Consider the following 16220-nt stretch of genomic DNA (forward strand, 5'->3'; position numbering starts at 1 on the left):
AAAATAATATACGAGCGCAAATCTCTCTGTTCGCACACAGAACCGTCACAAAACCTCAGATACATGCAGCTCTCGCCCGGAGAGAGTGTGTACACTTAAAACGTGTCTCCACTCACTTAAACTGCATCCTGGGATCTAAAAAAAAGGTGCATCACAGACAGTGTGTGAACCTGGAGTTAGGCATATGGCCAGTCTGTTCTGTTCCCACGCTAGGTGCGTTGCATTCTGATTGGATCGTATAGCATACTGCAGGAGGTCAGGGCTGCAGAAAATCACGGTATAAAGCGATTTAGAAATCGCGCATGCTCACATCGTGAATTTATGATGATTTCTATTAATTGCACAGCCCTAGAATGAACTGGCAAAAAACCAGAAAATAACTCAGACTTGCACCGCTCAGCAAAACCAGATCCAGGCAGAGCTCGGCAGCAGGTAGACAGTCAGCGGAGCAAGACGTCAGGAGGGAACACGTTGTCAGCCGTTTATGTTGAACATGTTTGAATTTGTTGTTCTGTAGCATATGCAACAAAAAAAGCTAAGGTAAATTGGTGGTTTATTCTTAAACCAATAAGCGAGATCGAATAGTGGAAGCATAATTACAGTTTAATTTTTTAATAAAAAAAAAATAAATATATTTTGTTATTTAATGATCAGGGATGTAGTGGAGGCTAAATGCACGTAAACGCCGTTTACGCACCTCCCAAAATTTCGTAAATGGCGTTTACCCACCTCCAAAGTGTGTTTATCCACCTCTAAATTGAGTTTATCCACCTCTAAATAGCCTACAGTTCCTATGACATATTAAATTAAGCTCATGTTGTTTTAGTTTCATATTGTTCAGTATTAGTTTCATAGGTTGTTTGTTGTTAAAGATGAAGTCTTTCATATTGCGCTGCAACTTGTCAGTGTTGACCAATTGCTTGCGGTGTAGTAGTGGGAAGTTCGGATCATTTTATCATTGACTCGGATCTTTGAGTCTCGTTCAGCAAAATGAACTAATCTTTTATCTTCCCATCTCTATGGGACTGACAGGAACAATAAAAGACTCAGACTTCACCTGTCGATTCAGAACCCATATGTTGTGTAATCCGCATGTGCAGTCAACACAAAATGAACGAATCACTCTCTGAGACAACTCGGTAGTCCTGAGTCATATTAAAGATTCGTTCAAAATGAATGACACGCAACAGACTGCATCAAAATAAAAAAATGGATATCAGGCAAATAATAATAATAATAATAATAACGTTCCTTATTTTTCATAGAAATCATCACTCATACAGCAGCCATTCATCTCATCTCCGGTTTATTTGTGTTCGAATACAAAGTCTGTGTCATTGATAAAATATATGAAAGACAAAAGTAAAAAAAAAAATATTTGATTCCAGCTTGTTAAATGTGAATATGTTCTAGTGTCTTCTCTCCTCTGTGAAAGTAAACTGAATATCTTTGAGTTGTGGACAAAACGAGAGGACCATTTAAGGACCATTCCTGGGCATTTGGAGAAACACTGATCCACATTTTTCTGACATATTATAGACCAGACAACTAACCGATTAATTGAGAAAATATTCAACAGATTAATCGACTATGAAAATAATCCAAAACCCCTAATCATTACGCACAAGTGCATTGCATGGGAACCCCTGGATATAAGTCTCCCTCTCTATTCCTCTTTAAAAGAAATTGTTCTCTCTGTTTTGTCATTTAGTAAACTTTATAGATTTTAACCTTATTATTCCTTCTTGAGTCTCTTTAACAAGAACTTAGGTTAATGTATGAATTGAATATTGATTGTGTGACCTATATGAGGGAATAACCAGTGATACCCTTGATAGTAATATCAAATGATAGCCTATAGCGATGTCATCAGGATACACATACACCGGTAGGCAGTGGCCCACCTTACCACCTCACCCAGAATTTATAGTTTACCCACCTCTTTTTTTTACCACTACAAATCTGTTAATGATATATATATATATATAAAATCATGTTGTTATGTTATGACTTAGACATTTTGACATATATTAACAATATTATTATTGGCGGCCCACCTGCAACACGGCCTACAGGTTGAAAACCACTGCTGTAAATGAACAGTCACTACATTCCTATAATATCTGCTCTATTCACACTGCGTATTTCCTTGTACATACTGTACAGGATGTTGTTTTAAATATATCAGAAAAAGCATGGCATAATCTTGAAGGTGTACTGTATGTTGACGCAGTTCGGCAAGGTGTTTCTTCTTCTTGCTGATGTGTATTTCTGCAAATGTGCTGTGCCATATGGCTGCCTGCTGAGTTTCCTAAAACTTGTAGAACTCTACACATTTATCTCTTTGTTCTGGCCTCTGAGTTTGCAGAGAGCTTTAATTCATCAAGACCATCAGTGTCACAAAGTTGTTTTGTTAACCACAGATACACAAATTACCTCTCCAGATGTCCCTTTGTGCTGAAGTACTATTAATTCAAGAAAATAATTACAAGTATTTTGACCATTTCCATATGAAGTTTGACAAACAGGTTCACGGCACTGACTAAATAACAGTCGAAATGCATAAAGTGATGAGTACCATTTAAATCAATGCATGTGACACTTTCTGTGAATAGGGTACAAAACAGGTACTGAAAAAAATAGGGTTAAGCTAAAATTATTTGAGTGTTTTCATTTTCTACTCATCTTTTGACAAATAAAGTTTAAAACTGTAATCTGTGTGATTTTGTCCAATAGACATTAAATTGAATGGCTATTGTCAGTCTGCCTTATAGTTAGTGTTCTTTTTAGTGTAGGTGATTCCTATGACTACTTAAGAATAATAAATACGCTGTTAGAGGTGACTCACCACATCCAGAAACTTTGAAATGTCAATAATGCGTCGATAGCTATAAATGTCAGGTATAGAGGAACATTTAAGTATGTTTCTTTCATCCTGGCACATGTGATCACGTCATGTTTTAAACATGCGCCTGGAACATCTATTAATATATTTGTCCTCTCCTCAGTGTTCCATCTCTAATGATTTAACAGAGCCGTTGTATATATGTTCCTCATCTGACAAAAGCGCACGATGCCAACTCTTGGCCATTCATGAGAGGGAAAAAAGATTGATTACGATGTGTGGAAAGTGCCGTGTCTCTCATTGCAGTGTAAGAGTCACAATGCTGCCTTGTTGCTATGGTACCCCTCTGTTGCTAAGCAATGAGTTGATGATTAGAATTTTGAATCGGATGGAAGAGTGCTATTTTCTCCACCATTCTATTTCTCCATGTATGGTACTGTGCGTGACTGCATTGATGAAAGGCATGTGGGCCTGTCCTTACTCTAATTCAAATGCAATTGCCTTTTTCTACCATTCATTATGCAAATATTTACCTATACTATGGTTTTTAATGTATTAGTATAGTATCTATCTATCTATCTATCTATCTATCTATCTACACACACACACACTTCAGTCCTAGTGCATTGATATCTTGTCTTGATATTGATATCTTGAAATTGATATCTTGTCTTTGCAATGAAACAGAATGATTTACAGCAAATGCAGAAAGATGCGATAGCCCTACAAGACCCTTTAACATCAGTAGAGAGTGCTCTAGGGCGCCTCATAAAATACCACCTATGGTAAGGGACTCCTGACCTATGTATTTGTTTATTACAAACTGAGACATATTTATATTATGCTCTGTTATGCTGTGAAAGCTCATCAACTTCTGAACTAATTGGGGCGATAAATTCTTGGCAATCCTCTGTTATGCCGAAGACTTGCGGCTATACATCACCCAGATAGACTGCTATGAGTTTCCTTTGCCCCCCACCAGTAAGCACTTTCAGCTCTCTCCTAAGGAAAGAGGTTCAACACAAACACTAGACATTACCATCATCATTACCTGCAGGAGAAATACATTGCTGTGTCAGTGAAAACCTGCTTAGGGAAAAAGCGGCGACCCATGAGAATTCAGCCCAGGACAGTTGGCACTTGTGTTCCGTCAGAAGTGCTATTTTTGCTATTTCTACCTGCTATTCTCTTTTTTGCTGTGTTGGGACCGGGCTCCATGTGATCTGCCTACAGTTTAGCAAAACAAAGGCATTGGGGGAGCAAAGTGGTCGTCTGAATGGAGATAGCATCTCTAGAGAAGCCACCTGCCTTACATTTTTCATTGAAATATGTATACAGATGACAGTGCCATCAGCCAGTGCAGATGGAGAGGGAAAAACTGGTGAAAACACACTGAACTCCTGAGGTGGTGGTGGTGGTGGTGGGTTTCAGAAAGGGGAATGTGCAGGTGCCCTGAAGCATCAACCAAATAAATTCAAAAAAAGTTAAGGTATACAATGATGGAAAAAGTCCTATTGAACATTTGACAGCTTCAAGTTGGAATGATCAGCCATTTTGTGCTCTCTGTGTTTCTTTAGAAAAAGCAGCATACTTTGCCTCATGCATTTTCATTTAAAGACATTTTAAGTGTCATTATAATGCAGTTGAAATATATTCCTGATGGATGGCCTTGTTTCTTTTTATTATCAAATCAGAGGAAATATTCCCAGATCAGTACAAGTTGAGATCCATCAACATTATTTGTTGCATGATGTTGATTATGACAAATTGTTCGCTTGTCTCTCTTTATCCTCAAAAAAAAAAAAAAAAAAAAAAAAAAAAAAAAATTGACATACAATTTAAGTCAGTAGAGTCAATTTGTAAACATTAAAACATTCAGTGTTAGTATTATAGCCGCCTGACATAAAAAGTATTAAGATGATTTTAGTGTGAAAAAAGAACTTAGTAATATTTTCGGTAACACTTTATAATAACTGCATGCTATTAATCATTAGTAAAGCATTAGGAAACAGTTAATTCATCATTTATAAAGCATTAATATACATTTATAAGCAGTTTATAAATATAGATATAAATGCTTTATACCTGATTTAAGAGCATATATATATAATGTATTTAATAATTGTTTTTTTCATACTTTATTAAGGATCAATTTATCATTTCTAAATTAAGTATAGCATTATTTACACACCAGTTGTTAAGGAGTTGTGAGTGGTTCATAAGATCACTTAGAAATTGTAAGTAAATGATTCATAAACTATTTAAATGTGCATTCACACATCTTTTTATTCAGACATATAGTAATAGTTACTTATAGTGTTAATAAATGGTTTATTAACATAGTTCTACTGTAATTCAGGGTTAATTCAGGTAGTTATAAAACATATGTAGTTGTTAGTTAACTATTTTTGTGAGCTCATCTAAAGTGATGACTATTTATGTCTTGTAAAGCTTTTACAAATGAGATTTAAAGGCTGTTACTATTTCTAAGTTCTGTATCACTGTGTTGTGTTTGTTTCCGTTTTTTGTTTAGAAGATAACTGAGCCTTTAAATATCCTTTATAAATGCTTTACAAGGCATAACTAGTCCTCACTTTAGATGAGCTCACATAAATAGTTAACTGACTACTACTAAATTCTTTATAACTACCTGAATTTACTACATTTCTTGTGATCTTATGAATCACTGGCAACTCCTAAATAACTGGTTTGTAAATAATGCTATACTTCATTGAGAAATGATAAATTGATCATGAAAAAAGTATGAAAATACAACTATTAAACACATTATAGATATGCTTTTAAATCAAGAATAAAACATTTATATCTGTATTTATAAACTGCTTATTACTGTCTATTAATGCTTTATAAATTATGAATTTTCTGTTTACTAATGCTTAATTAATGATTAATAGTGTGCAGTTATTATAAAGTGTTACCATATTTTCTGTCAAAACCATTTTTTGCAGCTTTGTTGCAAGAGAATGCAAAGCCATAAACTAAACTGTAAAAAGTATGATTTAAACGCCCATATTGCTCAAGTAATACACACATTTTGACAGAAATATTATTATTATTATTTAAAATAAAATTATAAGTTTCACATTTATGTTTTATAAAGTGATCAAATATTCTTTTTACTTTTTTTTTTTTTAATGACACACATTATGCCACTGGTTGTGTCATGCCCCTGGACTCATTATGTTGTGTTCTGTGTTCCATGTTTATTGTGTCATTATGTTCAGGTGTGTCATCTAATTACCATCATTAACGTTTGACATATAAGTTGGATTCTGTTCAGTGTTTGGTTGTCTGGTCTCATCAATGCGTGCCTGTCTTTCTGCCTTGTCCCTATGGATTACCCCCTATGTGGATTATTAAAGACTTTGTATTATCATCTTCCTCATTAGGTGATTCTCTCCCACACCACAAAAGAGCCAATGCTGTACATTTCAGGGGAATCAGCCAACAAATGGCTTACATATAGCTGCCTCTGCATATTAAACTGGGATGGGGAAAAGTATTTTAACATGTATATAAACATTCTGCGTTCATGCCCTCTTTATATTTCTGCTTTTGCTTAGTCAACCTGATAAACAGCTTATGACCAGTTTGTTTTAAATAGAATTCTGTTGTTAGGGACTTTTTTTCTTTTTTATATAACTTTTTCACCCTCAATGAACTTCACCCACAGGAACTACATCATTAGTGCATTAACAGAAATTTATTACTGCAACTTTACGTTTAGCTTTAAACCCTTTTTTTTTTTTTTTTTTTTTTAAACGACAGCATATCACAGATCTTGAACCTGGAAAAAAAAATGTAAGCTGTTATTATAGGAAAATGGTTAACATTTGCAGCACTTCCTAATGATTGTAGGAGCGTAGGGAAAAACACTCTTTCTCTGTAAGAGCCTCAGACTCAGGTAAGAGGTTTTATTTCAAGCCGACGGAGAGCATATCCGGTGCAACGTTGTCCAATGTCCCTTTGTTTCATGGAAACCTGGGTCAAAAATATGTAGTGGCAGAAGCGTGCAGAAGATTTCAGGCTTTGCTGTTTACAACTAGCCAATGAGTGTTCTTTAACATCTCTTGGGAAAATTCTTGCTGGATGCCTTCACAAAGCGCACAGGAAAATGGCTCCATTTTTACCTTTGCTCCGCGAGTGCCGTTTCTCTCTTTCTCTCCATTTTCTATTTTATGAGGTGGGGTGAGAGAGTAACAGAACTGCGGGCATTTAAGAGTGAGGAAGAATGCTGTGCAAACGTCGACGGTAAAAAGCTGGGGGTGAAAAGTACCACTGCTAAAAGAAGATGGAGAAGATACACAGAGAGATGGAGGACTGCACTCTCAGTCAAGTGCTCAGTAAATATTTCAAAACTGCAGTCAGAAGAACACTTTTTTTTTTTTTTTTAGTGGGTCTGGATGGCATTTTAGAGATATTTTTAAGACTGCACAGAAGATGGATGACCTATAAGCGACCATAAAATTTACAATTCTAAAGGTATATAATTGAATCAACTGATTCATCGAATCAATGATTTTCCTGTGGCAAATTGTATATATAAAAATTTTTTTTTAGGCCAGTCATAGATAAATTATGATGACAATAAAACCACCAGTAGGTGACATCAAACTCCTGTTTTGATGAATGATGTTTTTTTAATTGTTCGAACGATTCGTTCAATACTGCTGATTCAATTAGAAACGAAACAAGCCTGCATCCCAATGTGCAAACTGTCCCATCCTTAATTCTATGTGATATTAGTAATTTACAATACTATTTAGAGCAGATAGGCTGGATAGTATGCTCAGTGTTCACCCGAATGGACGGACTGTTAAATCTCTTGCTCACTTGATTAATTTAAAAACTGATTCATTCAAGGAACGATACACTCTGTTATTATGCACTGTTGTTTAAAATTAATAACACATTTATGCATGCGCATGTAGGCCTACTGATATTCAGAAAAGTAAATTGCTTGTGCAATGAATATAAAAAACAAAAACTCATACATGGGTATTTTTTCTTAAATTGTTTGAATTATAAGGTTATTTCTACACAGTGAATTATTTTGGACAAGACGTGCTTTTGTTTGATTTTTGCAAAAATCTCTCAATTCCTCACAGTTACACATACAGCACAATAACATTATGTCAGGGGAATGTTTTTTTTTAATTCTAATGAAGGAAAAATCATACCTTTTCTGTTGTCTTCTTTTTGAGGAAATTCAAAAGTTGCGCTTGAACCGTACCACATAGCTTTAACTGACCAATCGCTGTATTCCTAAAATTATCTACTTGAGATATTTTAACATTTCAGTCGCATGATAAGTTTTACATAATACATGTTATTAACCCAAAGGGGATGGTCATTGGTTGATGGTTTTATTGATGGGATGCTTTTTATCATTTTTTTTTTCAACCAGGAGGATGCCATGCCCCTGCTTCCCCCCTTAATTCGAACCCTGGTCATGAGCAATTTGGGCCTATTGGAAAGGATTTTTTTTGTGTTTGTTTGTTTTCTGTAGCTATGTGGGCTTTATTCAGTTTTTTGGAGCTTTTTGTAACATATGCGTTCTCACTTGCACCCACATAGAGAAAAGGAAAACTCTGCCAATGTTTAGAAGATTGTTTTTCTCTAATAGTCTGTCTAAGACCGCACACCCACAGTCTGTTCATTGACTGTCTGATGCATATTGCACACAAAACTGGAAAGTTTTTTTTTTTTTGGGGGGGGGGGGGGGTTTGATTCTGATTGGTGAGCTTTACAGAACTTTCAGGAGTAAGCACTCGGGATTAAGTCCATCTGGAAACAAAGTTGTGTTTACAAAACTCTGGGTTGATACAATGAGTAGAGAATGAAATAATCACTCGAAAGTTTCCCACTTTAGAGGCTTCAGATTTACTCAGATTTTTGAAAGCACTTAGTTCCATGTAAAATGGATATCAACAAGCTGAAGTGTATTTGGCTTATGTCTGTGAAAAGGTCTCCACTTTAGAGTTTGTGTTATGGTGATGCTGCAACACAGTGATTATATAATTGTCTAAACGTTTCTCTCTCTTTCTTTTCTGTAGGTCCTCCAGTCATTGTGGGAATGAGTATAAATATTGCCAGTATTGACTCCATCTCAGAAGTCAACATGGTTAGTAACACTGATTTGGCATTACTGATATTGCTGTTGTTTCTAATTGTTGTTTTTGTTATTCATGATATGGGTAAAACACCAAGGTTCCTTTATTTTAACACAGTACATTGGGCTGAATTTGACAGACTTTTTGAGAATAAGTTAGCTGTGTTTCTTTAGTAATATACAATATGTTTAAAGGCTGTTTTATTGAGTCTTCATGGCAAGAAAATGATCAGTATGGATGATTATGTATAACTGCGGTCATGACCAATTATGTTGCACCAGTAGACCTTTTGGCTCTGGACCATCACCTCAAATTAAACACCACCCTGGAGCCCTTAAAAAGCAGTTTACTTAAAGAGCAGTCATCTAAATTTCTGCTGACAACTCCCTATACATACTTACCGTGGAGACCCCATGCAGACTTACTGCATTCATCATTTCTTCATGCAGAGTCAGGGACTTTGGTTTTATTAGCGCCTCGGCTTCAATGCCTGCGGCCTGAATCCATAAAGTACCCCAGAGATGAGGTGCTGCACCTGGATCAGTTACTGTCAGATAATAATGGTTTGACAGTAGGAAATATGTAGCCTGACTACATCAGACTTCGTACTTCCGCTCAATTTCAGTTCGCTTCTGTACTCAGTCTAAGATAGCGAACTATCTCCCAGCTTTCCTCCGGCTCCAAAACAGCCAGCCAATCAACAAACAGAGGGCGGGATGAGAGCCGTGATGTAGACGCTAACGCCGAATTTAGGATTGTAGTTTAGGTTAGGGAAATCGAAAATGGACACGGAGACACGGGATGCTATTTGCTCTGTTTTGGACAATATTCCCAGCATTTGCCAACTGAAGCCCGAACAAGAAAAGTGTTTGTTTTACATTTTGAATGGAGGTGAAGTTGTGGACCTACTCCCGAGTCCCGACAGGTTTTGGGAAAAGATAAATTTATCAACTGTTACCTAACGTTAGTGGGAAACTGGAGACGCCTTACAGTGGAAGTTCGAGGCGGCTGAGCCGGCGAATAACATACGTCATAACCAAACGAAATGCGACTGGCTTATGGGTAACCAGTGATTTTAAACTTCAGACAAGCACCCCCCCCACCCCACCCCCCACAAGAAAGAAAACACTTGTCAATTATGCCCTTCCAGAGTTTAGTATTACCAGGCTAGGAAATATGATCTAAAATTAGATTTCTAATTGGGAAATTTTCAGAGAACACCTGGAAAATAAAGCTCCTTCCACATTAGTTTGATTCAAAAATCTGAAGGCATGTTTTTTTTTTTATTTAAACAATCAAATAACAATCCCCATTAAAATTATATATAAATTAAATAAATTTAACCCCAAATTATTTTTGGTTATTTTCATGTATCCTTAAAGGGACACTAAGCAGGAATTACTCCCATCTAGTGGTGAAATTGTATTTTGCATTCAAACTAATTTTGCTCGCCAGCGCCTCGCTTTTTCAAATGCGCGTTGCATCTACGGTAGGCGATATGTACCAAAAAGCTTTGACGGGATGTCTTCTAATAGCACTTCGTCGAGTTTTCCTTCAGGTGAACAGGTGTGTTATTTCAAACAAACTGCAACATGACAACTAACAAACGAATGTTACAGTATGAATTACTGACTGTGGAAAACATGAAATATTGTAATTAGTAGTTATGTCTAATTTATTCGTTATATTTTCTGAATTATATGAATTGTTAGATATAAAAAAATATTATAATATAGACTGTAACACTGACTTACCTGTCGAGAAGAAAACTGGCCACTTCAGCGTCTCTTTTGAAATCTTTATCCAGCATTAGCTCTTTCCACCTAGAAAAGTCTTCCCCGACATTAACTCTTGTTTTCTGTAATCTACGGTCACGTTTCCTTTTACGTTCTATTTTTGACTGTTTTGGCGACGATGTTTTCTTCTCCTGTGGCGCGGCATATGTTTGGTCCATAATAAGAATGCAATCCAGACTTTTAAACTTGCCGGTGCAGTTTCAAGCGCCTCTCACTGCTCTGCACCTGCGTTTCTGGCTCTGACCGAAAACGCGCTGTGGAAACGCGTTGGCTTAGTACTTTTTGTCCCCCTCTGCTATTATAGTTTTGCAAGATGGCGGAACTACATGGAAGCCTCCGTCGACCTACCCGTCCCATGTATATAAAGATAATAAATTCTTCATTTACAAGGATTAGTTTAAACATTGGCATAGGTATTTGTACACCATTGAGGGCATATTTATGAATAAAAATATTGATTTTAGATAATAAAATACCTAAAAAGTTACTTATTGTCCCTTTAAAATTAGCTAATTATATACACACTTTGCCATTCAAAGGTTTGGGATCAGTAAGATTTATAATGTTTTACATGAAGAAGTTTATTCTGCTCATTAAGTCTGCAATTATTTGATTAAAATAACAGTAATTTTAATGAAAAAGAATGAATAACAGTAATATTGTGGAATATTATTGCAATTTAAAATAAAGGCTTTGTATTTTAATGTACATAAAAAAATGTTCCTTTGATGCAAAGCTGAATTTTCATCAGCATCATTACTAGAGTATTCAGTGCCACATGATCCTTTAGAAATCATTCTAATATTCTGATTTAATATTAATATTAAATACCTTTTTGCTGCTTAATATTTTTATAACCTGTGATTTTTTTTTTTTTTTCAGAATTCTCTGATGAATAAAAAGTTAAAAAGCATTTATTCAAAATAGAAATATTTTGTAACAGTATACACTGCTGTTCAAAAGTTCAGAGTTTAGTTTATTTATTTGTATTTGTATTTTTACAGAAAAATTATTTTTAAAGAAATTAATGATTTTATTCAGAATTCATTAGAAAAGTTATAATAAAGACTTATACTGTTAGAAAACATTTCTATTTTAAATAAATGCTGTTCTTTTTTAACTTTACTCAATAATACAATAATCCTGAAAAAAAGTAACAGCTTCCAAAAAATAATAAAAAAATAACACTACTACTACTACTACTACTACTAATAATAATAATAATCACTTCAACTGTTTCCAAAAACATATTATAATGATTTCTGAAGGATCACGTGAAACTGAAGCGGTCATGTCAACCTGTCAAGTGGACTTGGGTGCGATACGCTACCTTAAGGACCTATGTGTAAATTAGATGGCTGAACTTCTGGCACTTCTGAGGACTTCAGTTTCCAGAGGACCCTAATGCATGCCGTGTCCTCATTATCAGTGAGGGTCCTTCGACAGTCATCACAGGCAGCAGTTTTCACCTGACTAAAATAAACCCTGCTGAGTTGATGTGTGAACAGAAGACACTATGCTCAGAATACATTACAGTAGCTCCTCATTTTTAGGAAACAATTTCACTTCTTCTTTTTCACAGAAAAAGTCATAACTAAACACTTCTTTCAAAGAGGTACTTTGAAGATTATGTACCGGTCAAGTTCATTTACCTCTCTGACATTTCTCACGGTCCAGTTTTGCCTCGAAGAAAAAGGTTAATGATGGAATAACTTGTTGTTGTGCCGAAATGTTGGTAAATAAAGAATCACCTGCATGTGAGTGTGCAGTCTTATGCCTCTTTATGCAACTTTGATGTCTTCTGACCGATACCTCAGATGGTGTGCATATGCATGCTTATTTTACTAGGGAATCGATATTGATATGATAGTGTCTGGCACCAACATCCATTCCACTTTCAAAGTCACTTAAATTACCTTTCTTCCCCATTCTGATGACCGGTTTGAACTTCAGCAAGTCATCTTCATCACATCTAGATGTCTAAATGCATTGAGTTGATGCCAAGTGATCGGCTGATTAGAAAAATGTGTATATTATACATATTACACTTGTATATTACACTTGTAAGTCATCCAAAAATGTGCTACTCTTCAACAACAGTACAGTAAAAACATTCAAACTAAATTGTAAAGACTAAATTGTAGAGAAATTTGGAGCTCAGAAAAATCGACACTGGCAATGAGAATATAATGTTAGCATTCATAAATGCAATCACTCTGACATCAACTGAATGTACAGTAGCAGGAACATATATTGTAGTATTTCCTAGATGTGTTTTAACTAGAAAATGGTTTTATTATCAGTCTGGCTAATTAAAGTATCACTGCTGAATTGTTGCAAGCCCATCATCAGGTTTAGACGATGTTGTTTATGCTACATCTCCTTCATGTGATACTTGCATTAAACTGCAGGTGTGTTAATTAGCTCTGGTCGCAGCATTATTAAGCTCCAAGTGAAATTTAATTAAAATCCAATGACAGTGAGATTTGTATAGATTAAACTTCACATAACATCGCTCCCAGGCATTGAAGGGACAACACACTAGCTTCACGATGCTTAATTTCTAATTGAGAGAATGTACAGACATAACAGTCTAAAATCACAATAATTACAAAATTACCAAATGTGACAAAATCTCATAATGAGTCTTAATTTTGCTTGAAGATGAACTAAGATTAAAGGGGGCATATAATGTGATTTAACATTTTTCTTTCTCTTTGGAGTGTTACAAGCTCTTGGTGCATAAAGAAGTCTCAAGTAAAAAAAAAAATATTCTCTATAATAGTTAAGATTCAACCACACCTACCTTAAACTGTTCATTATGACATGACCCGCGATTGTCCACATCACAATGTGGGAAGATTTGCATAACACCGCCCAAATGTTCACACAAAGAAAAAAGGTGTAACTTTTATTCCCGGTGTTTTGTCGCCAACATGTTGTGGAGTCTCTGGGCCCTATAATTTACCCAGCGCAATGCGATGCAAGGCGCAGCACATTTTCCCATCCAGAGTCACGTCGTTTAATTAGCAAATGCATTTGCGCCTATTTGTCTGCTTATGAGCGTGCTGGTCTAAAAATCAGGTGTTTTCAGGCGCATTGCTGGCGCAGTGCTATTTTAAGGAGCTGAAAATAGACTGCGCCATAGACCAACTCCAACGTGCTCTAAAGTCTGCCGCAATGTTTTCTTTTTTTATTTAAAGAGCGTGTTAGTATAGGTGGGTCCGCCTACACACTGCTTATTAAACACAGGGATGCACAGCAGCACACAAACATGGCAAATATTAAAAATTAAAGGATTGCAATGCATAATAATTTTTTGTAGGCTAATTAAATATATATATCGATGTATTTGCTCGCACACGAGCAGCTCCGTTTCATCTCAGAGACGCGTTTTGTCTTTGTGCTTGCCAAATTCCGTCGAGCAAATAGCAAATCCGTCATGGCATGAGCGCAACTGGCTCTTAAAGGGAATGGAAGATGAGACTCTGATTGTTTATGAACAGCAGCAGTGTAAGAACAGTGGTAATAAATACAGTTGTTTGAGTGTACAGTAGTATTGTTAATGTATTCTATGCAAAATATCAGTAGTGCAATAATATTTTAATAGAAATAGTTTACTGTGTTTTGTACAGTAACAATGTTAGACAGTTTACAGTGTAATAGCTTGAACAATGTACAGTCTGTGCAAAATATGAGTAGTGCAAATACATGTTTGTAAAATACTTTGACCAGTGCAGTAAGAGAGAAGGTGCAGGTTATATTGGTTGTGTGGAGTTCAGAAGGGTCACAGCCTCAGGGAAGACGCTCTTCCTGAGCCTACTTGTGCGAAAGCATAGGATCCTGTAACGCCTGCCAGATGGAAGTCCATGAAAAGTCCATGGTTAGGGTGATAGGCATCCAAGATTATATTCCTTGCCCTGCACAGGCAGCGCTTGTGATAAATATTCTCAATAGTAGTTAACTGGGTGCCGGTGATCCATTGAGCAGTTTTCACCACCCGATGGAGTGCTTTGCAGTCAGATGTGGAGCAATTGCTGTACCATACTGAGATGCAATTTGTGAGTATGCTCTCAACGGTACAGCAATAGTATTCCACAAGGATCTTGGGACTCAGGAGAATCTTCTTAAGGCTCTGTAAGAAGTATAGGTACTGCTGTGTGCTGTGTCTGCTGTGTTAAGGGACCAGGTGAGGTAATCAGAGATGTGGATGGCAAAGAACTTGAAACTCGAAACACACTCCACTACAACTCCATTAATGTAGATGGGGGTGGGTGTATGACCCCTAATCTGCCTGAATTCCACAATGATCTCTTTGTCATCTGGGTGTTTAGTTCCAGATTGTTGGTGGCACACCACACAAACAGGTGTTGCACCGCATCCTTATAGGCTGACTCATCAACATCTTTGATCAGACCTACCACCGTGGTGTCTTCTGCAAATTTGATTATGTTGTTGGAGCCATAAACAGGAATGCAGTCAAGGGTGTAGCCTATAAGTCCATTTTCATATTTAAAGAATTTGCCACTGATGATTTAAATGAGAGTTTTGAGCAGTGTAGAGTAGTGCATGTTGTTTGTCGTTTCTCCGATCACACATGCAGACATGGTTTTATGTTTACGCAGCACAGTACACGTCTTTTTTCTCATCTGTAAATATTGATTAATAATTGTAAAAAAAAAAAAAAAAGGATTTTGGTTCAGCTTCTTTGTTGCATACCATTCTGTGGATCATCGGAGCAACTGTTGTTCACTTGAGGGAAGATTTACGTTACAGTTTAAAATTAGCAAAAAATACTAGAATTTAATAGAAAATTAAACTCATAATATTAAGTTTGTCATTCTGGGTAGAATGTCAACATTTGTTAAAAAAAATAAACAAAAAAAATTTTCAGGAACTATTTTGTACAGTTTAACAAACCCGTTAAAGAAAGTCATAAAAAAAGACAGATATCAGAGATGAAAGATGAGAGACATTTTGGGAGGAACACAGAGTTATGATGCCTTGTTTTCTTCTTACCGCAATCCCTCCACTTGGAGCCACCGGAGAATGTCCATCCTGTTCCAGGCAGAAGATTTTATTTTAATTTGTTCAAAGTATTCATTCAAGTATGAAGTTGTTTTCTTTCACTTTCCCCCTTCTTTTCTTCTACAAGAACAAGTATGTCTTTTTGATTTATCCATCATGAAGGTACTGCCAAAATTTCTTTGAACTGTGATGTTTTGAAGATGCCGCACAACACAAGGTCTTCAATCGGATGTTTTGTTTTACTTGCCTTTCCCTGGACATTAAAAAAAAGTAGTGAAAATGTGCTGTGCTACATCCGAGATGCAAAGGGTTGAAAATAATCCAACAACTTAAGAGTTACAATGACATGGAAGTAGTGACAGATTTTATTTATTTATTCATTTATTTTTTTCAGCATATCCAAATGCAATGTATTAG

At 36.0% G+C, this 16220-nt stretch overlaps 1 protein-coding gene across 1 annotated transcript in view; it reads left to right on the forward strand.

Moving 5' to 3' along the window:
• Positions 1-16220, forward strand: part of LOC113063861 (gamma-aminobutyric acid receptor subunit beta-4) — a 63907-nt gene that overhangs the window by 23206 nt on the left and 24481 nt on the right. Inside the window, exon 3 of the mRNA XM_026234256.1 lies at positions 8923-8990. Within this exon, the coding sequence (XP_026090041.1) occupies positions 8923-8990 (68 nt within the window). The remainder of the gene's footprint in view (positions 1-8922; positions 8991-16220) is intronic.

Source organism: Carassius auratus, chromosome 46, assembly GCF_003368295.1.
Source record: "Carassius auratus strain Wakin chromosome 46, ASM336829v1, whole genome shotgun sequence".
NCBI lineage: Eukaryota > Metazoa > Chordata > Actinopteri > Cypriniformes > Cyprinidae > Carassius > Carassius auratus.